General features: G+C 44.3%; 1 protein-coding gene across 1 annotated transcript in view; it reads left to right on the top strand.

Annotated features, from left to right (window-relative positions):
- The window catches only part of LOC121276720 (transient receptor potential cation channel subfamily M member 6-like), a 195206-nt gene that overhangs the window by 81451 nt on the left and 86597 nt on the right, over positions 1-27158 (top strand). Inside the window, exons 16-21 of the mRNA XM_041185268.1 lie at positions 1343-1492; positions 4891-5171; positions 11309-11537; positions 17838-17993; positions 18880-19014; positions 19890-20018. Coding sequence (XP_041041202.1) covers positions 1343-1492; positions 4891-5171; positions 11309-11537; positions 17838-17993; positions 18880-19014; positions 19890-20018 — 1080 coding nt within the window. The remainder of the gene's footprint in view (positions 1-1342; positions 1493-4890; positions 5172-11308; positions 11538-17837; positions 17994-18879; positions 19015-19889; positions 20019-27158) is intronic.

The following is a 27158-nucleotide window of genomic DNA, read 5'->3' as shown; positions in this document are numbered from 1 at the left end:
CCATACAATCATAGGTTAAGATAGTTCACGGTCTCCCAAGCCACCTGTATTTTCCATGCGTTCCATGTGTGCATAGTTTGTCAGAGGTTGCAGCCCCTTTTCTGTAGTTGAAGGGGCTGTTCCTCAGCTTTTGGTTGTCCTTCATCCCCAGGCTCCTGATCTTTGGCCACCCGGTATGGAAGGGGGCAGGCAGGGAGGAGGACCTCCTTGTTAGCCTGCTCCTGGGTCTAGCCAAGGTGGCCATCAACAGGCCCAGGCAGTGGGCAGCTGAGGTAGTCATCCGGCCCAATTGTTTTCCCCTTTTCTGCAATTACGTTCACGCCCAGGTGTCCCTTGAGTGGGAGCAAGTGGTGTCCAATGGTATCTTGGGACCTTCCGCTACTGGAGGACACTGCAGGGGCTGGAGTGCATCGTTAGTCCCCAAAGTGATGTTTTTATTTAATCAGATAAGTTTCCTTTAACACTTTGCTTTTTGTTACAGTGTCCTTTAAGGGGCTGTTTCTCTGTTAATTAATTAATTTCATTTGATTTACTGTTGATAGAGACACTGAGGGGTGCAAGGGGAGAGGAAGACTGCACAGGAGTCAGACTTTTTGTGGGAGGGTCTGATGTTAAAAGGAAGCTGCTGATGGGGAAGGCAACCCCCACACTTCATGCCTGAGGCCTGAATACGGTTCATTTTCAGGCTTCCTCCGCCGCTGAACCTCTCCTGCCAGTCGGAGGCTGGGTGGGAAATGCCTCTTAAGTGGTCAATAATCGACCACTTAAGGACCTCAATTGATGCAAGGTCAGGCAGCGTTTGAGGCCTCGCCCATCCAAGCATAAAATTGCGGAGAGATCAGCCAGGTGGGAACCGGGTGGGAAAACCATCTGAAAAACTGTATGGTCACCACCCCCCGCCCCCCCAACCCCACACCACCACCACCCACCCACCCCCCACCTACAAAACCGCCAGCGTGGGGAGGTAAAATTCTACCCCTTATATTAGAACTTGTAAAGTTCCCATCTAGTGATTAACTGCACATATCATCTTGTGCCATGTCAGGATATTACTCCACTATTCATTAATACGTTTCCTCTATGTTAGTTAGAAATTACTTCTGTGAAATACAGAGAGATATCCACATGCATACACATACTCACACACAGTCCATATGTACACAATACTGTACACAGATCAGTGTTAGCAAATTACACGTGGAGATAGGAATTAATAGTTTCCTTTTATAATTGGAACTAAAAATATGATAGATAACACAAATTGATTTTCAAGAATATTACCAATATACTTGTAGATATATTACTTAAACATGTGGCTAAGAAAGAAATGTCTCTTCAACAGCGAGTTAGACGTCATGGGGTCACAAGTTTCACTCAAAGCTGGAGCAACAATTCCTTACACCAGAACAGAGAACCAGCTCCCAGGGTGGGAAGTGATGAGCAGAGACTACATTCCCAGTTCGTTAGAACAGCTCAGCCATACAAACGCAAGGTACAGCAATCTTCTTCTAAGTTTATTAATTATTAACATTAACTTTAAATTTACTTTGCAGTATGACATGAAGCATGATGGTGATAAAGATATGAATAAACGGAAATTTTTCCCAATCTTTTAATAAACAGTTTGGTTTGTCAAATTCGGATTATTCAGGACATATGGTCAGTTTGTTGCCTTACAATTGCCAAACTTATATGAAGCATAGCGTGGATAACTGAGAACAATGTTAGATCTGCCAATATGCCAAAATAAAATTCCTGCTCATAACGGCTTCATTAATAATTGGAAAAGGATTTTTAAATGAAATCAAAATTGTGTTTTAGTTGGGAGCATTGTTCTTTGTAAAATTTAAAATATAAATTGTGGATTTGATCATTACCAATTTGAACCATTGCAGTAAGTTTGGTACAAATACCACTTTACCTCATTTTTTTTTCCTAAGTGCAATTTCAACCCATGTTTCTCAATACATCACAAAGCAAATATATTACTGAATTCTGCAACTAGGTGTTTCTAATATTTTTATTAAATAAAATAAACAAGTTAGAGACACAAAGAAATAGAATGTCACATATGCATCGACTTTTTCTCCATTTTGATTTCTTGAACGCATGTAAATTTGTGCCTTGGATTCATGTAATTTAGACTTGGACGTTCTGTGTGGAACTTTAATTGGATAATTGTATATCTGAGTGCTTGGGAAACACTGGGAAAATGTAACTGAACAGCATTGAAGGAAGTTCCTAAATTCAAACCAGGCAAAAGTTAAGGGATTGTGAAGATCAGAACTTGAAGCATTCTTATTTGGAACTTCTATATATTTTATGCTTATCTATGCTCATGTACAATTTTTGGCTCTTCCCCTTATGGAAATGGACATTTGTGAAAAAAATCCTCTTTTTTTCAATCATATACCTTGGTGGTTTTGGTAGGGCATGCATGTGAGTATTTTAGAAACCTAGTCTCTAAGTTTCCTATTACTGATCTGGTGCGGAATGTTGGATGTGTCTAATTTCCTTGAACATTCAGAGGGTGGGACACACAAAGCACAATTTAATGAATGTGTACTTCTAGTGGGTAACTTTGCCATAATTTACTGATAGCTACTCTTGAGTGATGAGGCTCCACACCAGAAATTAGCATTTCTAATACTGGCACCACAGAGTTCCATTTATCAATCTACTTTATGTTAAACTTGCAGATAGTACACACCCAATTTTAAATGGTCTCGAACTTCCACAGGCCAGTGGAAGACTTCTGGCATAAATCAATTGGGGGTGCACTCTGGTCGTGAGGAAATTGGTTGGGATCTAATTATAGGTACCCATGGAAGTTTCATTTTGGGGCAGGTTAAGGCTGAAGCTCTGACTGCCCCAAGCCTGAAGGCCCCTGGCATCAGAGTAGGAAGGGCTGAGGGAGACAAATTCCCATCCCCATATTTCCACAGCATGGCCTCTCTAAGGTCCATTGACTTAGATGCCTGGATCAACTTATTTTATTTGAGTGGTGGAAGTGGAACCCCTGCAGGGTGAGGTGAGGTGAGGGGGTGGGGGGGTGGGGGGGTGGTAGGGTGGGGGGTGGTGTCCAAACCTGGGTCCTGGTCATAGGCTTCCATACTGGAAAGCTGGCAAATTTTAGAAAGGCCAATTGAGCAGCTTATGAGCAGCTGGCCAATGTTGCAATCATAGACATGAGGTGACCTCCTTAAACCCAAGTTGTCCAGTAGATTAGAAATGGAGGTAACCAACTGCCAGAGCAGACCCAAGGACTTTCATTCTCAATGTGTCTGTAGCACATGGAAATCTGTCCCACATTTTGATTGGCTAAAATTTCCCAGGAACCAATCAAAAACACTGTCCTACTAAATCTTTTGGTTCGCTGTCTATCACAATGGCCTCTGCCTGAACAGCCATATAAATGCAGTGGCTACAAGAGCAGGTCAGAGACTGGGAATTCTGCAGCGAGTAACCGCACCTTCTCACTCCCAAAGCCTGTCCACCATCTACAAGGCACAAGCCAGGAGTGTGATGGAATACTCCCCAATTACCTGGATGAGTGCAGTTACAATAACACTCAAAAAGCTCGACATCATCCAGGGCAAATCAGCCCATTGGGTTGGCACTCCATACACCACCTTAAAAATTCACTCCCTCCACTCCCTCCACACACAGTAGCAGCAGCATGTACCATCTACAAGTTGCACTGCAGCAACTAACGAAAGCTCCTTTGACAGCACCTTCCAAACCCACGGCCTCTTCCTAGAAGGCAGCAGAGAGCAGCAGAAGGACAAGAACACCACCACCTGGAAGTTTCCCACCAAGCCACACATCATCCCAACTTGGAACTAGATCACCGTTCCTTCACTGTCGCTGGGTCAAAATCCTGGAACTCCCTCCCTAACAGCACCATGTGTGTACCTACACCGCATGGACTGCAGCGGCTCAAGAAGGCAGCTCACCGCCACCTTCTCAAGGGCAACTAGGGGTGGGCAATAAATGCTGGCCCAGTCAGCGATGCCCACATCCTGTGAAAGAATAAAAAAATCATGAAGATAGCCCCATGAGATCCAGCCTCTTTGATAACTAAATTAATCTGACATATAAACTCTAGAAGAAAGTTTTAATAATTTAAAAATCTCACCTGAGTATTATTATGGTCTTTAGCTCTCTCACTGAAGTTTAGACAGGATTAAAGAATTCCATCTAGCCACTGACAAGGCTATAGCTTGGCTCTGTGACTATGTAAATAAATTGCAGTTAATGCTGGATATATGATATATGCTACCCATTGGTCCAAATCTTCCTGTCTCTGGATCGCCAGAGATGGGACATGCATTTGGGGATGCACATTACGACCTTGCAGAAGTCCTGACACAAGGACATACGTGACGTTTAAACTTTCAATTGACTGATTTCCCTGCTGTCTAGGAACCTCTGCGAATGTCTTCAACCCTGAACCCAGGGTGGAGACTTGGGTCAGATACATGGGACTTATCCTGCATACTTACCTTGGAAATGTTAGACTGTTTAAACTCCACAACCCAACCCTCCAATCTACCCCCCCAACTGACCTGATCTCCGACTCTCTGACCACCTGACTGTCCCCCGACCTTACCTGACTACCTCTGACTACCTGACAACTCTCTTCACCCACTTACCCACTCACTCACTCATGCATTCATGAGCCACAGTCATTCATTAAAAGACTTGAACCTTTAAAAATGTACCTGAAAACAGCAGCTAGTACTGTAAAAAGGGGGTGTGTCCATCCCTTCCCTCCTGACTTTGCTCCACTTGCTGGACATAGATGGCAGGTGTCTGGTAAAATCCAGCCCTTGGTATGCAATGAATTTGCTAATTTTTATTCACTTAAAATGGTAATATTTTTCACAGGAGAAATCGGTTTCACTCTGTAAGTCAAAAAGGAAGCAGAAGGAAGATTTAAATTGTACAGAAGAGCATGATTCTGCAAGTTTTATCTATCCCTACAATGACCTGTTGGTGTGGGCTGTGTTGATGAAACGGCAGAGAATGGCCATGTTCTTCTGGCAGCATGGAGAAGAAGCCATGGCTAAAGCAGTGGTGGCCTGCAAACTATACAGGGCAATGGCTCATGAGGCTAAGCAGAGCAACATGATGGATGACACCTCGGAAGAGCTAAAACAGTACTCCAAGTAGGATTACTCACTACTCACTTTCTACTATTCTCTTCAAGATATTAATATATTGAAATGGCTAACAATGAAGTTGAAAGCAATCTAGAAGCAAGTTATGTTACCCTGTGTGTTCAATGAGAAATGTCTATCATAAGATCGAAAGACCATAAGAAATAGGAACAGGAGTTGGTCATTCGGCCCATCGAGCCTGCTCCACCATTCAATAAGATCATGGCAGACCTGATTGTGGCCTTAGCTCCACTTTGCTGCCTGCCCCCCCCCAATAACCCTTGACTCCCTTGTAATCTGTCTAACTAACCGACTAACTAAAAATCTGTCTAACTCAGCCTTGGATATATTCAATGACCACTGCTGTCTATGGAAGAGAACTTCAAAGACTAATGACCCTATCAGAGAAGAAATTCTTCCTCATCTCTGTCCTAAATGGGAGACCTCCTATTTTAAAATTATGCCCCCAGTTCTAAATTCCCCCAGGAGAGGAAACATCCTGTCAGTATCTAGCCTGTCAAGGCCCCTCAGAATCTTATGTTTCAATAAGGTCACCTCTCATACTTCTAAATTCCAATGAGTATCAGCCCAACCTGTTCAACATTTCCTCACAAGACAACCACTTCATCCCAGGAATCAACATAGTGAACTTTCTCTGAACTGTTTCCAATGCAAGTATATCAAAGTATATGCAAGTATAGATAAGGAGACCAAAGTTGTACTCAGTACTTTATGTGCAGTCTCATCAATGCTTTGTTCAGCTGTAGCAAGACTTCCCTATTTTCATAAAAGTAAAATACTGCGAGTGCTGGAAACCTGAAATAAAAATAGAAAATGCTGGAAAAACTCAGCAGGATCTCTGGAGAGAGAAACAGAGTTAACATCTCAAGTCTGTATGACATCTTTAGAGCTAAAAGGAGATAGAAATGTGATGGATTTTATACTGTTTAAGTGGGGCTGGATCAGGTGGAGCAAAATAGAAGGTCAGGGATAGGTGGGGGCTCCGGAGGGATTTGACAAAGATATCATGGACACAAGACAAAGGGAATGTTAATGGTAGTGTTAAAGACTAAAGAAGGTGCTGATAATGACATAAAGGTAAGATAGCAAAATGTGTTAATAGCAGAACAAGGTTCAGTGCTCTGTGAAAGCAAAATGCCAATGGACTGGACAATTTTGCCCTTAGATTCCATTGTCCTGAGCACCTCTTTGAACTCAACTTTTCCCCTGTTGGGGGAAGGGGGTGTTGGGGAAAAAATAGATAAAAGTGGGGTGAAGATGGAGGAGAGAGTTCATGGTCTGAAGTTGTTGAACTCAATGTTAAGTCCAGAAGGCTGCAGAGTGTCTACTCGGAAGATGAGGTGCTGTTCCGCCAGTTTGTATTGGGCTTCACTGGAACATTGCAGCAGGCCAAGGACAGACACGTGGGCATGAGAGCAAGATGGTGAAATGAAATGGCAAATGACATGAAGATTTGGGTCATGCTTACGGACTGAGCTGGGGTGTTCTACAAAGCATTCATCCAGTCTGCATTTAGTTTCCCTGTTTTTATTCCCCACTTTTATATTCCATTCCCCTTGCAATAAAGGCCAACATTCCATTGCCTTGCTAATCACTTGCTGTACCTGCATACTAACATTTTGTGATTCATGTACAAGGCCATCCAAATCCCTCTGTACTACAGCATTCCTTAGTCTCTCTCTATTTCAATAATATTCTGTTTTTCTTTTCTTCCCACCAAAGTGGACAACCTTATATTTTCCCCCTCAATACTCTATGGTCCAAATTTCTGTCCACTCACTTAACCCCTGCATCCCTTTGCAGACTCTTTGGGTGGAATGTAATACTTGCGGCACTGGGCCATTATTTGCTCCCGATCCGATTTATTGTAGAATTAATTTCACTGAACCATTTTAATATGTCACTTTAAATGTATTCCAGCTGTGCAAATAACTTACTAGATAAAAGAAATGAAGTCTGAATGTAGTGTACAGTCGTTAATGCACATTGGCTTTTCTTTATGAAAAAGGCAACATGATTAAATGATACACTTGTTTTACCAGCTCAAAAGAGACTATTTCTCAAATACACTAGCATGTATTTACTTTTGCATTTTGATCTAAAACTAGTGAACATGGCACAATCAAGCCTTCATATTAGCTACTGGACAAAGTTTTAAGTTATCAGAGAAAATCAGGCACTCAATTGGTTGGCAATAGTGTCCTTGTCATGTTCAGGACAGTTTTCCCACCTCCAAGAACTGCTGACTAATCAAAAGCTGGGAGTTCTCCGGTGCTGGCAGCACCTCTGGGAGTGATGGTCACTACTGGGATTGCAGGAGGCCCAGGCTATAGGATTGTTGTTGGAGCCTGGAGTATAGGTAAGTGAGGTGGGTTTATCAGGGTCAGTTGTGGAGGCCTCAGTGAGGTGGGGAGGGGGTTTTAAGGGCAAGTGGGGTTTCACACAAGGGCAGCTCATTCCCCCAGCAGATCTCTCCATTGGACATAGGGTTCCCAAGTAAAAGAGTCATTGACATACCCTCCAGCGCTTACTTGGCAGGTTGCTCATGGCCCCTGCCTGCCGCTGGTTAAATACCAGCAGTAGCAGCTTGAGGCCCTTAAGTGGCCCTTAAGGGTTTCAGTTGGTTTCTGGGCAGGAAGCTCATCCTCCAGCCTTCCGCCTGTACTTAATGGATGGAGTTGGGAAGGTGACCCCACAGCTTCCTGAAACGCCTGTTTCCCAGACTCCCAGCCCACCTCAGGGAGGGAGAAATAAATTCCATCCTTTGCATCCTCCTCACAACTTGCTTTCCCAACTATCTTTGGTATATAAATATAAATTAATATATATTTGATTATAGTACAGTCGATCCCTTCATCCAAGACATTAATAGGGGTCATAAACACTGATTCCTGGGGCACTCCATGCCCGAGGTGCAGAGCTACATACTCCCATTTGAAATGATTTTTTTTACCCCATTGAATGTTCAAAATTAAGCAGCTGTCAAATTAAGAAGATAAGGGCATAAGTAATAGAAGCTGGAGCACATCAGTTGGCCCTTTGAGCCTTCCCCGCTATTCAACAAAATCATGGCTGATCTCCTACCTGAACTTCATCTTCCTGCACTTTCCCCATAATCTCTTAATTGTCTTAGAACCCAAAAATCTATTGACTTCTGTTTTAAATATACTCAATGTTGAGCATCCACAATTCTCTGGGTTAGAGAATTCCAAAGGTATACAACCCCTATGAGTGAAGAAGTGGCTCCTTTCCTCATTCCTGAATGGTCAAGGCCTTATTCTAAGTTTGTGACCCCGTGTTCTAGGTCCCCCAGCCAGTGGAAACTTTTTCTCAGCATCTAACCTGTCAAGCTCTCAAGAATTTTATATTTTACAACGAGGTCACCTCTCATTCTTCTAAACTTCATGCCTATAGGCCTTGTCTACTCAGTCACTCCTCAAAGGACAATCACTTCATCGCATGAATTGGTCAACTGAACCTTTGTTGTGCTCCCTGTATTGCAAGTACAAGACAAGTCCTTAGACAAGGAGACCAAAACTGCACTCAGTTCTCCAGGTGTGACCTTACCAATACCCTGTATAATTATAGTAAGACTTCTTTTCTTTATTCTCCAATCCCTTTGTAACAAAAGGTAACATACAATTTGCCTTCCCAATTGCTTGCTGAGCCTGAATATTAACTTCCATGTAATTCATGTATATGGACACCTAAGTTCCTCTGAATGCAAACATTTCCCACTCTCTCACTGTTTAAAAAATATTTTGCTTTCTGTTTCAGCTTTTTTCAAAATCTTCCTACCAAAGTGGCTATTATAACATTTCACCACATTGTATTCCATTTTCCATGTCGTTGCCCATTCACCCAAACTGAAGGGATTGTTGCTGCATCCTGACAGGGAGGCCAGAGGAGTTTTCTGTCCTGCCAACAGAAATCCTTCTAAAGTTATGGGGGCTATGATTGCAGTCCCTCTTGGGCTTTAACATGACAAAAGGCCAAGGTGTGTTTAGGAAGTACAGTCTAGCTGTAAGATATGTTAACCATGCTGGGTCCCCCTATTGAACGTTCAGAAAACAGTGGATTTGGCATTCAGCTGTCTGCTGAAATCATTGAACTGAAGAGGCAGCATGAGTTTGCGTGCTGCCTGCATCAACAGAACCAGATGTAGACGAAAACATAAAAACAAAAAAACTGCGGATGCTGGAAATCCAAAACAAAAACAGAATTACCTGGAAAAACTCAGCAGGTCTGGCAGCATCGGCGGAGAAGAAAAGAGTTGACGTTTCGAGTCCTCATGACCCTTCGACAGAACTAGAGTTCTGTCGAAGGGTCATGAGGACTCGAAACGTCAACTCTTTTCTTCTCCGCCGATGCTGCCAGACCTGCTGAGTTTTTCCAGGTAATTCTGTTTTTGTTTCAGATGTAGACGAATCCTGAATTGCAAGCCTGTGTCTGAAAACAAGGGCAATTGAATATTCCCCCCAAAATGTTTTTGCGTTTCAACAATTTTAGACTTGAAAATCCATTTTTGGAAATTTAGCTCCTCGCTCCTCATAGCCTTTCTCTCAATTCAGCTAGAGTTCGTGCAGAGCAAAGTTCATGGAGTTATGGAGGGTGGAAGGGGTGACAAGGAGTAGGCCTTTGACACATTAGGCCATCACTGCAGCACTGAAGAAGCTGGAAAAGCTGGCCTCATTGGGGGGATGCTGGATCTTCCCCTGGAAAGAGGAGGAGGATGTCTCTGTGCCAAGTCGCTGGTTGGAATATTGAAATAATAAAATTACTGCTTTTTCTTTAGCAGTACAGGCCTCAAACCCAGTCTGAATCTCAAGGATGGGCCTAATTCCATTGAGTTCCAGGACTATCTTCAGCGATGCTATGTGGGGTCCCAAAAGCAAATTGGGGTGTGCGAATTCTCAACTTGTGTTTACCTTATATCAGTGGCCTTGTAGAAGCCCTCAGAGGATCCAACCCCACTTGGCCAATTGCTAACTCCACCACATGCTTGGGAGCCAGTAGTGTTTCTAGTTCATGGCCATTGCAGCAGATTTCCAGCAAAGTTACCGTGGGGAGTCACCAGAATAGTCACTGAATTTTGGTTCCCATCTAATTAGTCCTTTTCATTCCTGACTTTCCTCACCTGTGTAGCAATAGCTACAGCCTGATATTTTCCTAAACAATGTTCACCAAGGGAACTAAGGAAAATATTTATATTAATGCTCCATTAACTTTGCAACGCTGCTGCTCAGGCTTCAGCATCAGGATTAGTTTATAGTGTTTTTGAAATAAACAAAGAAAGAGCTTACTTTTTCTCATGCCTTTCATGACCTCAGGACATCTCCACATTATTTAGAGCAAAGAAAATACTTTTTGAAGTCTCTGTTGGAATGTAGGGAACACTGCAGCCCAATTGTGCACAGCAAGGTCTGACAAATAGCACTGAGGTAAAGAACTAGATAAGCTGTTTGAGTCAGGTTGGTTGAACTCTAATTTTCTTTCAATTGTGCTGTGAGACATCTGTGCATCCGAGAGGATAGACGGGAGCTCAGCTGAACCCAAAGGTTGCACTTCTAATAGTGCACCACTCCCTCAGGTAGATTTTTGTTAACCAAGAGTATTAAGGTATATATAGTTAGGTTGCAAATCAGCCATGATTTCATTGACTGGTGCAACAAGCTTGAGAGGCTAAATGGCGTACTCCTGTTCCTATGATCCTATCTTGGTTCTTTGATCTGAACTTTATGTATGGGAAACTCTGATTTCAAAGGCAGAAATAATATCCCTTAAGATTTTTTTGAATCACATTATGTGTAGGAATTCTGCCTTTCCTCACCCACCACCCTGCACCCTCCCACTCCGCCACCATGTATTTGTTGAACATCTTTTGGTAAGTAGTTACGAAGATACATATTGTGAGGCCATAGATATTAAACAACAGTGTCAAGAACAGTCTACTGGCAGGCTCTTATTTTGTTACTTGAGATAACTCACCAGCACAAATTATATTCACAGCTATTTTTAATAGCTCTAAGAAGGCTTTGTGCTGCTTCTTATTCAGGTAAAGGTTTTATAGTTACAACAAAATTATTCATATCCTTCTCTCATGCACGATTGTCTTTGCATCCCAGGGAATTTGGACAACTTGCTGTGGATCTTTTAGACCATGCATTCAAACAGAATGAGAGAATGGCCATGAAACTGCTGACATATGAGCTGAAGAATTGGAGCAACTCCACATGTTTGAAACTGGCAGTGTCATCTGGTCTTCGGTCCTTTGTTTCCCACACGTGCACTCAGATGCTCCTAACTGACATCTGGATGGGACGTCTGAACATGAGGAAGAACTCATGGTTTAAGGTAAAGGGAGACCAGTGAGAACAAGGGAAAGCTATTCATCTCAGATTGTTCTTTCATTCCTAACCTGTTTCAGAACAAAATCTTGTAGGGCCCCTTGTCACCTAGATTGCCAACGTTCACCTTGATGTTAGAATCTGCTGATTCTAATACAGCCTCAAATAGTCTCCTTTAGATTAGGCAGATCCCCTATGTTGGTTTGGCATTGTTATCTTTTAAGTGTGTTTAAGTTACTCTCTTTATAATATGTTGCAGTATTTTGCCTGTTGTAAGTATTAAGCTGTCAGAGTGTTGTTTCCAGGATAATGTATCCAACCTTATTCTGAAAAAAAAACATTTGTTAATTTTCTAACCTTTTGCTTCATCCATGTATTTAATGAACTGTGAAAAATGTCGTCAACATCCTCCTATACAGTATTTAGATTCTTATTTTCTTAAGTACCTTTTGATGTGTTCTATAAGGTTCATTTGGTTTATAAATATGTAAGGGTGACAATTTTTCATGAACATTTTGTGATAAGTTTTTAGTCCTTTGTGAATCTCAGTTTCTTAACTCTGGCTTCAACTAACAAAGGTTCCAGACTCCCAATCCCTATGCTGAAAACTGCAGCAAACAGAGTTCTGCCTTATTATTTCCTTTACTGTGTTGCTTCATTGCTTAGGTGCCTATTTGTTCTTTTAAACATTGGTGAATCATATAATAGTGAACATTGGCCTATGGTGAATCATATAATAGTGTCCTTGGGAGAATCAGCAGCTGAAGTGGAAGAAAGGTTAACAAAAATGCCTGGGGTGTATAATAAATTCCTTAGGCAGCCAGTGAGCTGACTGGAAATAGTACGAGACACCTCCTACTTTCAGGTACTCTCTGAAGGATAGACAAACAACCCTTTGCCATTTTGTATAGCTCAGACTACAAATCAGATTAATTGGAGATAAAATCAAAAGAGAAGAAAATGAAATAAAACGGGCAAATGAACTGATTCGCTTAGCAAATTTACCTCAAAATAATAAAGTAGCTTGAATTTGTCATAGATCTTGGAAGTAACACTGTTAGTATCCATGTTGCAAACTTTAAATATCAAATTATGTATTGACAGAGTGCTCCATTGGCTAGTTCTTCTACCAGCGAGGCTGCAACTCAGTTAAAATAATGAACCCGAAGCAGAATGACAGTTCTTCGTTGCTTTGAGGTCTGAGCTGGAATAAAGCAAGATCAAAAGAGATTGCTCTTCCACCAACAAAAATGTCAATTAAAATATATCAAAATCACAAAAATTGCCAGATGAGTTTTGCTCCTGTAATATTTACTCCCAGATCAGCAGCTCTTTTTAAAAGGGTGGCTGCATTTCTTCACTTCTGATGGACTGGCCAGCAACCACAAGGGCAGACATTGTTGGTACTTTTCACAGAAACCGTCTCATCAGGACACATTTTGTCAGAATTGGTGAAAGGTCATCGGCCTGAAACGTTAACTCTTTCTCCCTCTCTACAAACGCTGCCAGGCCTGCTGAGTATTTCCAGAATTTTTTGCTTTTATTTCAGGTTTCCAGCATCTGCAGTATTTTCCCTTGCCATGAGATCAGCTGGATTTAATCCTTCACTTAAAGGCAACTTCGGCAACATTTTTCTCTTTTTAATTTTTTTTCCTCCTGCCACAATGATTTTCAGAAGCTTTTGTGGTAATTGTTCTTTTAAACCATGAGCACCATTAGTGCTACTAATTCTACCTTTGTAAAAAACTCCTATATCTCAGCTCTATGCAGGACAGATGGGAGGACCAACTCAGTGGTGCCAAGCAGCACTGGTGCTCTGTTCCCACTTGCTGGTACATTCACATTTGTATCCACAGAGATGCTCTGGTAGACAAGTGGTGGATACCGAGGCTTCAGTTAGCAAGGGAGGCTGTGATAGCAAACCCAAAGGTATGTTACTACCTAAATAATGCTGGATGGTATTTGGAAGCATATATTGCTTTCAGTGACACTACATAAAAGATAGCGTGCCACTGTGATCAACAGCCAGTATAACCTGGCTAGCCACACTTGACAATATGCCATCAAACAGAACTGGCAGTGACAACAGGAGCTGTCTTCACGAAATCCAAGCCAGCAGAGCACCAGATGCAGAGCTGTACCTTCTGCTGCAAGGACACCTTGCAACCTAAGGTTGTCAAAACCAGTGATACTAGCAGTCAGTACCTGGCCCCCACCTCCTCCAGTCATGCAGCAGTACTGGCTGATGGAGATAGTGCCATTGAATGCCAAAACAGTGTCACTTTCCTCGCAACCATTTCATACAGCACTAAATCATCTATGGTAGTCATCAAACAGTGGTCTGAGTTCTGGGCTACTGTGTCACTAGCCTCAAGACTTGTGCTTGCACATTGGGTTTCTTTTCACTTCATTTTCACAGTTCAAGAAAGCAGATGACCACCACCTTCACAAGGGCAATTAGTGATGGGCAATAAATGCTGGCCTAGCCAGTGACACTCACATCCTGTAAATGAATTAAAAAAATTTAGCCTATCACTTCTAGCACTCCTCCTATTAAACTTTGGAAGATGCTGCAAATATGTTAAACTTCCCTTTGAGCTTTCCTAAATTTGAACATAAGAACATAAGCAATAGAGCTGGAGTAGGCCACTTGGCCCTTCGAGCCTACTTCGGCATTCAGAGAGTTCAGGGCTGATCTTCTGTCTGAACGCTACCTTCCTGCACTATCCCCATGTCCCTTAATTCCCTTAGTACCCAAAAATCTGTCTTAAATATACTCAACGATTAAGCATCTAAAACACAGTGGAGAATTGCAAGGATTCATATCCCTTTGAGTGAAGAAATTTCTCCTGATCCGAGTCCTAAATGACTGGTCCCTTATTCTGATTCTGTGACTCTATTCTAGATTCCCTAGCCAGGGGAAACATTTGCACCAATTTTTAACCTCTTTATTCTGACAGCAGTCTTTAATTGTCTGCATCCATTTAAACTTTACTTCTACCACAATTTTTTGCTTCCACAACCTACAAATTTGGGGCTATCTGGAGCTAGCAGTAGGGAGGTTTTCTGGAAAATCTTTTGTTAAGTAATTGCAGTGGAATGTGGTCGGGAATTTCCTCAGATTGGCTTCAGTAATTTCATCAGAGATGCAGTGGAAATCCTACTTAAATTAAGTTTCCGCCACACTTCTGGCACAGTCACAGATCAGAAACAGCTCCAAGTAATACCTAGCTTTGTGTTTTTTGATGATGTTCTGTGTAAGCAGAGCTAATTCAGGATTGTCAGAGTGGGTGCTAAGGAGTCCAGTTTGGGAATGGAGGTGTCTGTAAGGAATAAGCAAAATGAGAGCTGTGATTTAAAACAAGAGGATACTTCCAGGGAAATCAGTCAAAGCAGCCATTATGAAGAGAGTGCTGTAAACCTTGTGAGGTAGTCACCAGGTTTAGGGACAGGAGGGAAGTTACCAGTGGAAAGTCAATTAGGGAGTGGTTGTAAAGGGAAACTGTCTCCTCATCTGTCCTAATGCTGAGTGGAGCCTCAGTCCTACCTAACTATGAAGGTAAGGGAGAACTAATTATTTGGTGACAATTTACCTTCTATTAAAATATCAGTATTCCCTATTTCTCTGTTACAAGTATTCTCTTCTTGGTGTCCCAGAGGTTATTTTGTGTACCTGTGAATTAATCTTTATGCTTGTTGACACACAATGGTATTTGAAGACCATTAAAGATATCAGTGCTGTCTAGATATTTCCATAACTGTATTTCTATGATTTTAATTCATAAAAAAGCAAATTTAAAAATCTATGAAGCTTACGTATAATATTCTGGTCAATAGGTTTAACTATATTTATGAACTATTTACAAATGTGGTATCTTTAAAATAAGTGGACCATGGGATTGTTGTAGTGCAAGCAGATTCAGTATAACTTTCAAAAGGTAATTGGATAACTACTTGAAGTGGAAATATTTGTTGGTTTATAGGAAAAGAGCAGGGGAGTGGGGTTAATTAGATAATTCTTCCAAAGAGCTGGTACAGGCACAATGGGCTGTACAGTATCATTCTATGATTCTATGAATTACTAACATTCAACACATTTTCAATGCTGAAATGATAAATTCCTGTATTTAAAGAATTTGTTACAAAAGCCAAATACTGCAGATGTTGGAAATCTGAAATAAAAGCAGAAACTGCTGGAAATACCCCAGTCAGTCAGGCAGCATCTGCAGAAGGAGAAACAGAGTTAACAAGTGAAATTCTCCCTTCTGGCACTAAATCCCGCTGTGGAGGCCAACTGGAAATTCCGCAAAACCTTGTGTCCCCGGCATCATTAATTATGCAGTTGTGGGTTTCCCGACATTTAGCGTGGCAGGGCGGGCTGAATGGTGTGTGCCCCACCGACATATCCAGGCGCCATATTTAAATATTCCCCGGTCATAACAACTTATGTAAATATAATCACTTTCACTTCAATAATGTCTACTGTCCTGTTTCAGCCTGGTCCTTAAAGCTTACCGAATGCACCCCCCCCACCTTTTCTCTCTTCAAACACCCAAATTAATCTGCAGGGGGTCAAGTGAATGTGGCAGGGCCTTTGCGAGCAATGTGCAGCACTCTCCCGTGCCTTCATCCATCAAATTCTCATATCCCGGGTCCTTAGCGCTGCCAAAACTGCCTGCTGGAGTTTCTTTTCAGTTTTCCAGCTGAGATGATCTGCATCTCTGCCTACCCACTGACCCAACTGCCGTGCAGCATCTTGGGGTCTCCAGCATGAGGCTGTGCTTAGCTTCGACCAGACCAGCAATGGTGGTTATGACATTTTTCATGAGCTCTGGCACCGACTCCCCTTCCCAGTCACCCACGCCCTTTCCCCCATTACCATAGGAACCCCCGCCAAACCCCCAGCATTACATTCAACCTCTCCAACATTAGCCCCCAACCTGCTCCTTTTCCCTTTGACAAGTCACCGTACACATTTCCTCCCTCCCGAAAACCCCACCCCCATAACCATTGAACTGCTCACCCACCGAGTCCATGCGTATCTACGTGTCCTCACCAATGAGCCACAACCTCACTTCACACAACACCATCGCACCTCACCCTCTCACCCTACCGGCTTTCTCTGCCCCCTGTAACCCTCACGTCTACCCAGAATTCGCTCCCCTGGAGTCAACAGTTGACTCCTGCAACCCCCTCCCTGTAAACCCCTTCACACCTGGACACCCATTCTCCCCCCACCACACCCTTCACACCTGGACATAACCCCCACCTCTCCCCCTCCGTTCCCTCTGCTGCCTTGGTACACCTCTGTAATACCCTCTCCAGCATCGCCAACCACCAATTCCACCTTCTTGGATGGACTTCCTCATCACCTCTTCAGTCCTCTCCTAACCTTCTTTAACCACCACCCCATCAGACCCTCGCTGCCGAACAGAATACCCTGCTGCCTTCCACCTGCAGCCCAAGGATCCAAACCCATGGCAAAGCCCCTGGAATAAGGTCTGAACCCATGGCGAATTCCCTGGGAGTAGGTTCAAAGGTTGCGTGATGTCCCTGGGAGAAGGACCAAAGGTTGAGCGATGTTGCTGCCTGGAGAATTTCCACCTTCAGGAAACTGCTTGGTGGAGGACCCACTTGGGTGAAGCGCCACCCACCCTGTTACTGCATGTGATGCTCTAGGGTTCCAGGGTCTGGTAGCTGGAGGCCCCCATCTTCTTCTTGGAGGTCTGCGAGCTGCCCCAGGCCTTCATAAGTTATATCCTGACTTCTACGTGCCATGTTGATCTGAACGTGTTCTAGGCGATTGTCTTTTCCCACTGGAGCCAGGGAGAATTGGGCTTGGGGGGAAGATTCCAGTCAGGCCTTCATCTGTATCCAATCAGCAGGATGCAAATCAGTTTCATGCCAACCTCTGGTGAGAATCACAACCCGCCAGTATTGGAAGATCCTGCTGTCATTTCACGTGGTGTGAAACTGATTTTTGGACCTCCCGCCAAATTCTCCCACCCCCTCACCCGCCATTGATCCCGCCAACAGGGGCATGGGAGAATTCCACCCAATGTTTAAGATGAATGACCTTAATTCAGCATTTTCTGTTTTTATTACACTGATTTTGTTCCTGCACATGTAATGTTGATTATGTGGCTGCTTTCAGAGGTTCAGAGTATTATGGATCGCACAGTTAAAAAAGCAAACATTGCTCTGTGTTTAATTGATCTGAAAAATCAGTAACTACCAGTTTTATGGGTACACAGTGCAGGTGTTATGTTCCAGTTGTCTATTTCTAATGTGATTTTTTTGTCATTAGGTCATTTTGAGCATTCTTTTGCCTCCCAGCATTCTGATGCTGGAGTTTAAGAGCAAGGCTGAAATGTCCCACATCCCTCAGTCTCAGGAGTCCCATCAGTTCGCTCGACAGTACAGTATACAAAACTCCAGTGTTGCCAAGGATGATCAATCTTCTGTAAGTATGATGAGTTGCCTTAAAGCACCTGGGCATGGAATTTCTGCTAGTTTGTGTTGGCTTTTGCCCAAAATCTGCAAAACCAGCACAAAATATCAGGAACTTTAAGCACAAATTGATTTGCACAATTCTTCGCACTACTGTAAAAACAAAAAAGTGTTAGAAGCCATCTCTACAAAACTGACATGCCCCATATTTAACAAATCACTGTTGTGAGTTTCTCCTAATTGTGCCTGTTTGCAGGCCTTCAAACAAGATCTTAAAGTTAAACTTTTTTCAATGCAAGGGCATTAAGAGGCATCTTATAAAAGCTTCTAAATATATATAGTTTTTAATTTACACAGAAAGTGACTACTGTGCACCAATGCAGCTAATAGGTAGTAGTGTGTAGTTTTTTAAAGCTGTTTTCAGTTAGCTAAAATTAGGCTATTCAAAGGTAACAGACTAGACACTTAGATTAAAAATGCTTTTTTTTGATAAACCCATTTTCAGTTGTATCAATAAAACTGTCAGATTACCACTCTTAAATATATATATAAAGGAATACTTTAATGCAAGTTTAAAAAAAAATTATGTTGTAAAATGCTGCCCATTACACTGGTTCATTGAAGATCACAGAATCACAATTTATTACGGTGTTGTAGGAGGCTATTCGGCCCATCATGTCTGCACCACCTCTCTGAGCATTTTAACTTAGTGCCAATCTCCTGCCTCTTCCCTGTAAATCACAGGTTGGCTCCAAATAAATTTTATGCCATTTGGAAGATCAGCTATTACCTCCATTTATTTTCACTTTGGACTGTACTGCATACTCCTATTTTTTTATTATCTAGTCAATAGTCTACAACAGTCTTTTCAGCAGTGCTTTCTATTTCTCTAACAATAGATGGAGTTTGACACAGAACAGGGCCCAGAAAAACCAGCCGACAAGATCGTTGACACAAGACAGAAAGGACTGCCTTGGACGAGAAAGGCTTATGAATTTTACAGTGCCCCGATTGTCAAGTTCTGGTTCCATACGGTTTGTCTTACCTCACAGATACTTACCAATTAGAAGATTCTGCTATGCTAATTGAAATGACATGCTGAACTTTCATCAATGATGGGATGAATATCTATAGTGCTGTTGCCTGCTAATTGATTTCAGCGGCCAATTGTCTTCCTGAGTGATCCTGAGAAGAGTTACAAGTTACAAGTTGCATTGTTGCAAGTTACAGAAGCGTACAGTTGTACAGCACAGAAACATCTCGAGGAAAGACTCTCCTATTTTTGAACAACTAAATGCAGAATTTTCTGAATGTGCAATTTTTAGTTTAACAGATGAAATGTTCGCCTTTGGATTTCTGCACTTTAATAAATCCATTATTTCTTCCACAACATTTTGATCTCTAGTTTACCTGATATCGTACTGTGTATAAGCAAGGACTGTACACCAGGAGCAAAGTCCACCTAGAAATTCACAGGATTAGCATTTGTGGAACAAAGATAGATTAATGTGTCCCATGGGACAACTGAACAGAGAGTTCTTCGTCCTCTTGTAACATCAGTGTAGATGGTGGTCAAAACTTTGGTTTGCAACATGTGAACTTTGTACCTTTAGGAAAATGTTGTACTCATGGTGACCAGTAACCCCAGGATACCTTTGAAAGGGTCCTCACAAGAAAATATTTTTTGGCAGAAACTTTCATTAGCTCAGAAACACACAAGATAGAGAAATGAATTGTGGCAAAATGCACCAGCCAATCTCTTTTATCTGAAGTTGGAGTGATAAGAACAACTTGTGACTTTCCCTCTGCCCCAAAACAAGTAAAAGTCTTGGCAAAAAATCTTCTTCTGATAAGATGTTCTTAAAATTCCAGTGCAACACTTCATTTTCCTTCATTTTATCCTTCACAGATAGCATATTTGGGATTCCTGATGCTATTTACCTACATGGTATTGGTGAAAATGGAACCCCTGCCTAGTATACAAGAATGGATTGTCATCATCTACGTTTTCACTACAGCTGTGGAGAAAGCCAGAGAGGTGAACAAGGACCAGAGTATTTTCTTCAAGAAATTTTCTTCTATGAAAAAATCAAGTAACATATTATAAAGCATTAACAGAATCATACTTGTGTTTAAAATATAGTAGTGTAAAACAATTAGAATTGTGAAACCTATCCCAAAGGTCCAGTGAGTAAAGGCATTACCTCCTAGAGAAGAAGATTCTGGATTTGATTTCTAGTCAGACCCGAGTTAGTTAATCTCAACTGAGACATAATTTGGGACACAACGTTTAGCCTCTGCACCCTGGGCTAGAGAGGAAAGAAAATAGCCAAGGTTCTCAATCTTCAGCTTTGCTGGTAAAGCTCCTAGATCAGAATCGCTGCTACCTAACAATTTCTGCTAGAAAGTACAGGTGGATGTTGGGTGATGATAAAATTAGACCATCATAGTCTCCATGATTGAAGAGCCATCTGGATGTGGAAATGCATTTGTAACTCTTGCACAGTCAGACTCATATTAATAATTGACTGTCTTTGTTTCAGACTTTTTTGGGATGGAATCGTCCCAGATTTGCACTAATTACAGTAGTAGGCAGGTAAAACGACGGTCAAAATGGCGTCTTCTCACCGTATCATCCCAATCTCACCGCACTAATTATGCTTTCCTGGGAGACACGCCATTTCGATGGCGGGAAGGCTCTCATTCGACGACCACGCCATCATCTCGCCACTTCATCACGCCGGGTGCCGTATTTAAAGCGCAGCTGCGTGCACACCTCTCAGTGCTTGCAGCCCATGACTGCTGCAGGGAAGACGTGGTCCCGAAAAGCAAAAACACTGCGGCCCCCCAGGTTCAGCGACATGTTCTTTGAACGCCTTTTGGATGCCATGGAGACCCGTTCATGTCCTCTACCCCCACTCTGGCCAGAGGATGGGCAACATCATCAGTCCGGCTTGGGAGGTGATGGCAGTGGTGGTCAGTGCCAACGCCCAGGCAAAAGAGGACAGCACCCAGTGCTGCAAGAGGATGAATGATCTCCTCCATTCTGCCAGGGTAAGTCACTCTTCTCATCACCTTCAACTTACACACTCACAAACCCATCACACATCCACAGGACCTCCATTCACTGCCAGTCCAAAGGACATCACCATTCACTCTCTCATGCACACCCTTGTTGTCCTCATCCCGTCAATGGGACCACTCACCACCCACAGATGCCAGGCATAGTTATCATCTGGCCTGGCAAGCATCCTGCTTACACTCTCTCCATCTCTATTCGTGCAGCACAAGCTGGCACACAACAAGAGGGAGAGGTCGCAGACTGGTGGAGGAATGCCTGACATCAAGGTCCTCGCGGACTTTCAAAATGGAGGCATCCAGCTGGCTGGCAAGGATCTGAACTGGTCCTGCACTGACAGTGAGGTCGGCGGTACTCTACCAAGTGAGAATTCAGCAGTGCAACATCTGTCAGACAGCCATGCTGTGAGTGATGTGTCCTCTTTCACAGGCCAGAGCCATGCACTAATTATCTCTCCTTGCTTTCACAGACACATCTGGGAAATGGCTGATGGAGTCCACAATCCAGGGCCCCCAATCATGCCCCAAAGAAACCTCTGAAGAGGAATCTGGAGGCACCCTCTTGAAGTCCCATCACAGCGCTCACCCACACCCTCCACCAATGCAGGGACCCACACCTCAGTGGGACCTAGCATTAGAGTAGCCTCGGGAACACAATCTGGTGAGCACATTGCACATTCTGATCCACAGCAGGTGGAGTCAGGGACCTCCAAGTTGCCTGGCACTCGGAGGACTGCTGGAGGCCAGAAATTTGCTGAGTATGAGTCAGATGACGAGCCTCTGGATTCGGTCATGTCACAGTTGTTGGAACTGCAAAGGCAAGCTCGGGAACATCAGGAAGGGATGTCCGCTGCACTCCTCAGTTTGCAAGGCATGATGGAGGAGTCCGTCCACTTTCAGGCTGAGGTGATAGCGCTGGCTTACTAATGCACCGAGTCAACACTGGTAGGATGGCAGCTGTCATGGAGACCTTGGTCCAGGATGTTGCTCCTGTACTGTTGCACGGGCTCAACTCCATCGCCAATGCTAGTTGGCCTCCAACAGTTTGTACGCGAGAGGGGTGCGGGGCAGTTCGATCTCACTCTGGCTTCCTGTTCTCCTCAAGGTGTCAGCCAGAGGCCATTGGGCACCCATAGGGAGGAGGATCAGCAGGTGCACACCCCCGGGCCATCCACCCAGGTGACTCTGGGAGTGTCCAGCCTGTGCCAATTACTTCTTCTTTTGACCCCAGCAGTTCCAGCTCCGCAGGCCGAGCAGGTGCTACTGTCACACAGCAGGACCCCAAAAGCAGGCCAGGGCTCTCCAGGTCCTGGCCCTCCAGAGGACAGCCGCCAAGGTCATCACAGACAGGGCACTGCAGTCAGCAGGCTGCCTCCACCGTGGATGCCTGGGGAGTACCAAGACGTAGTGGCAGGGTTAGGAAGGTTAAGAAGATGTAACTCTTTCGAGTACAAACCCGTTTCCGTCTGTTTCAGATGAAGTTACATTGTTTCATAGTTTGCCATTGTGAGATTTGAACTCTTGATCTTGGGGTTACAAGCCCAGTACCATAACCACTTGGCTATTTAGTCCACTGCCTGGGCATGGGTGTTAATCACTTGTACATACTGTTCACTATTGTAAATAAAATCCCAAGAATGTCACCCTGCCTATGGCTTCTTGTTCTGATGAGTGGTGTTCATGTCACTCAGATGTGAAACATTTCTGCACAAGATAAGGACAGATGTCAGTCCAGCCTTCAGACAAAACTCCCTGGACACATTACTGCTGTCTGCACCTCGGTGGTGCTTGTCATTGCTGCCAGAATGTCATGGACAGGCGCCACAGAGTTCCGCCAGTCTCTGTGTGCTCTTAGCACCTTTAAGGAGGGGCTGGCCCCCATCTCTTCAGCATCTGTGACCAGTGAAGCTGTGCTCCTGAAGGGCTCAGGTGCTGAAGCCGGACAAAGTATCAGGTGCCTTTAAAGTTTCACAGCTGCGTCTCTATGATATGACCCTGATCACAGAGCGCAAACAATCTAACCTCGGCCCGACAGGAGTCAGACATTCTCAGAGGCTATGTGCAGGTTCATGGAGTATCCTCGCTGCATGTCGTCATCATCCTCCACAAATCTAGTAGCTATGAGGGCCTCCCAAGTGTGCCTGCCTCGTTCAGCTAGTGCGAGAGCCTCATCCCCCTCATTGTTGCCTTCAAGGACATCCACCCATATCCCCATCAGCATCCTCCTTATTCGAGGAGACCTCCAGCTCCTCCATCTCCTCCTCAGCCAAATCCTCTTCCCGCTGCAGTGCCAGGTTGTGAAGGATGCAGCAGACGACGACCATGCATGACACCCTCTGCGGACTGTATTGCAGGGCTCCACCAGACTGGTCCAGGCACCGGAACTCCATCTTCAGCATCCCAATGGTTTGCTCCACCGAGTTGTGATTTGCAGCATGAGCCTCATTATACCTTCGCTCTGCTGCAGTCTGAGGCCACCCACAGGTACCATCAGCAACGTCCTCTGTGGGTAGCACTTGCCCCGAGGAGCCATCCCTACAGCTGCTGTGGAACCTTGAAGACGTCAGTGATCTGAGACTTACCGAGAATGTAGAGGTCATGGACTCACCATGGTAACCATGTGCAGACCTTCAGAATGTGTTTGTGGTGGTCGCACAACAGCTGAACATTCAGCAAATGGAATCCCTTTTGGCTAACATAGTTGACTACTTGTTGTGACAGATATCTGAGTGCCACGTGAGTTTAGTCGATGGCACCCTGCACCTGTGGGAAACCCAAGATCTGGGCAAATCCAATCACTCTTGCATTCTGGATTTCCTGGCGAAATGCACAAAGGTGTGTGCCCTCGTGAATATGGCATCCGTGACCTCATGGATGCATTTTTGGGTGGTGGATTGTGAAATCCCACAGAGGTCACCTGTGGGGCCCTGAAAGGACCCACTGGTGTAGAAATTGAGCGCCGTGGTCACTTTCACGGCCACTGGCAGTGGATGCCCTCCATGTCTCCATGGCACCGAATCCTGGAGCAGCTGGCAGATGTGACCGACCAGTTCCCTAGACATGTCCAGTCTTCGGCAACCCTGATTCTCGGTTATCTGAAGGGACAAAAGGCGGCATCTAGCTAGGCACCAGCCTGCGACGGCTCACTGTGGCTCTTCAGCAGCGTGTGTGGGAACCCCAGCCGTCCCTTCTTCCTGAGGGTGCTGGTCCTCCCTCTGCACAGCCAGGCACCTCCGTCACTCTCTTCTCCATTGACTTCCTTCTCTGTGCACCATGAGGCATACAGCTAGTTCACCAGGCTCCATGATCCTGATAAAAGCAAAAAAACTGCGGATGCTGGAAATCCAAAACAAAATCAGAATTACCTGGAAAAGACCTGCTGAGTTTTTCCAGGTAATTCTGTTTTTGTCCATGATCCTGATGTTCTCCTCCTGCAGTGTGAAAGAGAGAGATGCATGGGTTCACTTGGGTGTACTAAGAACCTCTCTTGGTTAAGTCTGAAGTCCCTTAATGCATTCCGGAGACCTGCTGAGTTTTTCCAGGTAATTCTGTTTTTGTCCATGATCCTGATGTTCTCCTCCTGCAGGGTGAAAGAGAGAGATGCATGGGTTCACTTGGGTGTACTAAGAACCTCTCTTGGTTAAGTCTGAAGTCCCTTAATGCATCCCGGAGAGTGCTGGGCAACAATTGGATGGCCAGAGTTTAGTGCGCTGCATGGCTGTTCATACCCCACCCTCCTCCACCTGACCAATTAGCTGCAGCTTTGCCCATTGGACTGCACGCTGTGCTCTCAGCTCAGGCACAGGCATTTTCCTAACACACACTGCAAGGCTGTGCTGTTAGCTTGAACCATGAGGGAGACTAGTCCAAACCGGGATGATAACATTGCAAGGGGCTGTGTGCACCTTCCACCAGTGACTGCTCCATGGCCAGATTTAGCAAGGAGATTGTACAACTTGCCCAGTCGTCCAATTGTTCTGCAGTCCACTAAACTGCTAATTAGTTTGCAGTCTGTGCCCGAGGGGTGAAAAGCTCTGGAGCGCTTGGTGGCACTTTCATGCCTCTGCTTTGTTGAGTGGACAGATAAGCTAGAAGCCCAACTGCATGCATGTCAATGTGGCTGCGTCTGAACTTTCTCAGCTGCAGAGGAATGGTCACTTTATACAAGGTTTCCCTATTGTGTGGCTGCTTCCTTCCCCTCCCACCCCACACGTGCTTGTGCACTATCATCAACTGCAGGGTAGCCCTTGTCCCCGCCCTTTCAATTCGCCTCAACCTTGAAGTCGAACAGGTGACCCTTGCAAGCGCTGCAGATCGTTACTGTGTATTCACCTCTGAGTTCCCCTCAAAGCGCAGCTCGCCAAGTGCACACCTTATATATGCTGTTGTGAAACACGCCGGCCTGGTGATTCCGGTAGGCTGGCCTTATGATGATATGCAGATCTATTACAATGAGGTTCCCGGCGTCCGATGGCGGGAAATGCAGCCCACCATTGACGGGCTGAGCGGATGATTGCAAATTGGTTTCACTGTGTTGTGAAACCAAGTTTTGGCCTACTTACCATATTGTCTGCTCACGCTACCGAGCATGCCCGACACCAGCGGGCAGAGAAAATTCTGCCTTTGGCCTTTTATTAAGCATGCAGTAAGCAGCAAATATATTTTCACTTCAACGCATTCAAAAAAAGAATAACATAGTGGTTGAGTACAGTTTCTGAGTTCGTACTAATCACCGTCATGACAAATGTATTTTACCACAAGACAAATGGAAATATATCTCTCTCCCAGTTATTGCAGCAGAGAATGAATGACTGCAGAAAGATTGACTTAGTTCTGTGTTTCAGAGCAGCCAACTTAATCTTATAATTTTAAGGTGACACTATTTTCAGATATATTTAAGTATGTTTTAAATTTCTGTTCCACTGAGTGGAAAAGGTTACATTTTCTTTGTTTCTGTTAATCTTTTTAAATAGAATCCAAGAAAAACACAACACAGAAGGTGGCCATTTGGGCTATCATGCCTGTACAAGCTCTCTGAAAGAGAATACCAATTCATTTCACTCCACTGGTTTTTCCCCAGATCGCTGCAATATCTTTTCCTTTTCAATATATCCAGTTTTCTTTGAAAGTTACCACTGAATCTGCTTCCATTATTCTTTCTGGTAATGCATTCCAGAAGATAACAATGTACTGAGTAAACAAAATTCTATTCATCTTTCCTCTTGCCTTTTTTGACAATTATCTTAAATCCATGTCCTCTGGTTACCAACCTTCCTGCCAGTGAAAAGGATTCCTCCCCATATCAAAACTCATCATAATTTTGAACAACTCTATTATATCTTCCCTTAAACTTTTTCGTTCTAAGGAGAGCAATCCCACGTTCTCCAGTCTCCACACAACTGAATTCCTTCATCCCTGAAGCCATTTTGGTAAATCTAGGCCTTGACAAACTTCTAAAATGTGGTTTCCAGAATTGGACACATTAGCTGAAATTTTATGTCCCCTTCCCCAACCCCCACAGTGAGCTGGCTAATGGGGAAAAATCGGGTGGGATGGTAGGGGGGCGCAGTGTTGGTCACCTACACACCTTTGCTGGTATTTTAGCAGCAGTGGGATAGGTGGTGGGTGGCTCACCCACCCTTGGGTCAGTTGTGGTTCCTACTGCTGGGTAGTTGACCAGTGGTGGGGAGGGTGAGCATGGGGAGGCTGACAGGTATACCCAGGTTTACAGGCAGGCTCAAAGTTGGTGGGGCGGGGGGGGGGGGGGGGGGGGGGGGGGGGGGGGGGTGGGTGGGGGGGGGGTGGGCGGGGTGGGAGGGGGGTGGGGTGCTTAGGTGTCCTCCTGTTCAAGCTACCTATGCCCCATGAAGAGGCCCTCCCAGTGGCAAGGGCTGCCTCTGCTTCAAGAACTCCTGCTGGCTTCTTGATCACTTCAACCCCACGTTACCAGGACCTGCCTGACTGGCTCCAGCAAGCTCACCCCAGTTACCTTAATTCTTGAGTCTCCAGTTATGCTCCTGATCTGGGACTTTCTGCAGATTCAGCAGTGGCCATTGATCCCAAAGATTGTTGGGACTGAAGAGCTGCCAGCCCTCAACTC

Source organism: Carcharodon carcharias, chromosome 4 (assembly GCF_017639515.1).
Source record: "Carcharodon carcharias isolate sCarCar2 chromosome 4, sCarCar2.pri, whole genome shotgun sequence".
NCBI classification, from domain to species: Eukaryota; Metazoa; Chordata; class Chondrichthyes; order Lamniformes; family Lamnidae; genus Carcharodon; species Carcharodon carcharias.
Note: the sequence above shows the minus strand (reverse complement) of the source record. Positions and strands in the feature narration are given on the sequence as shown.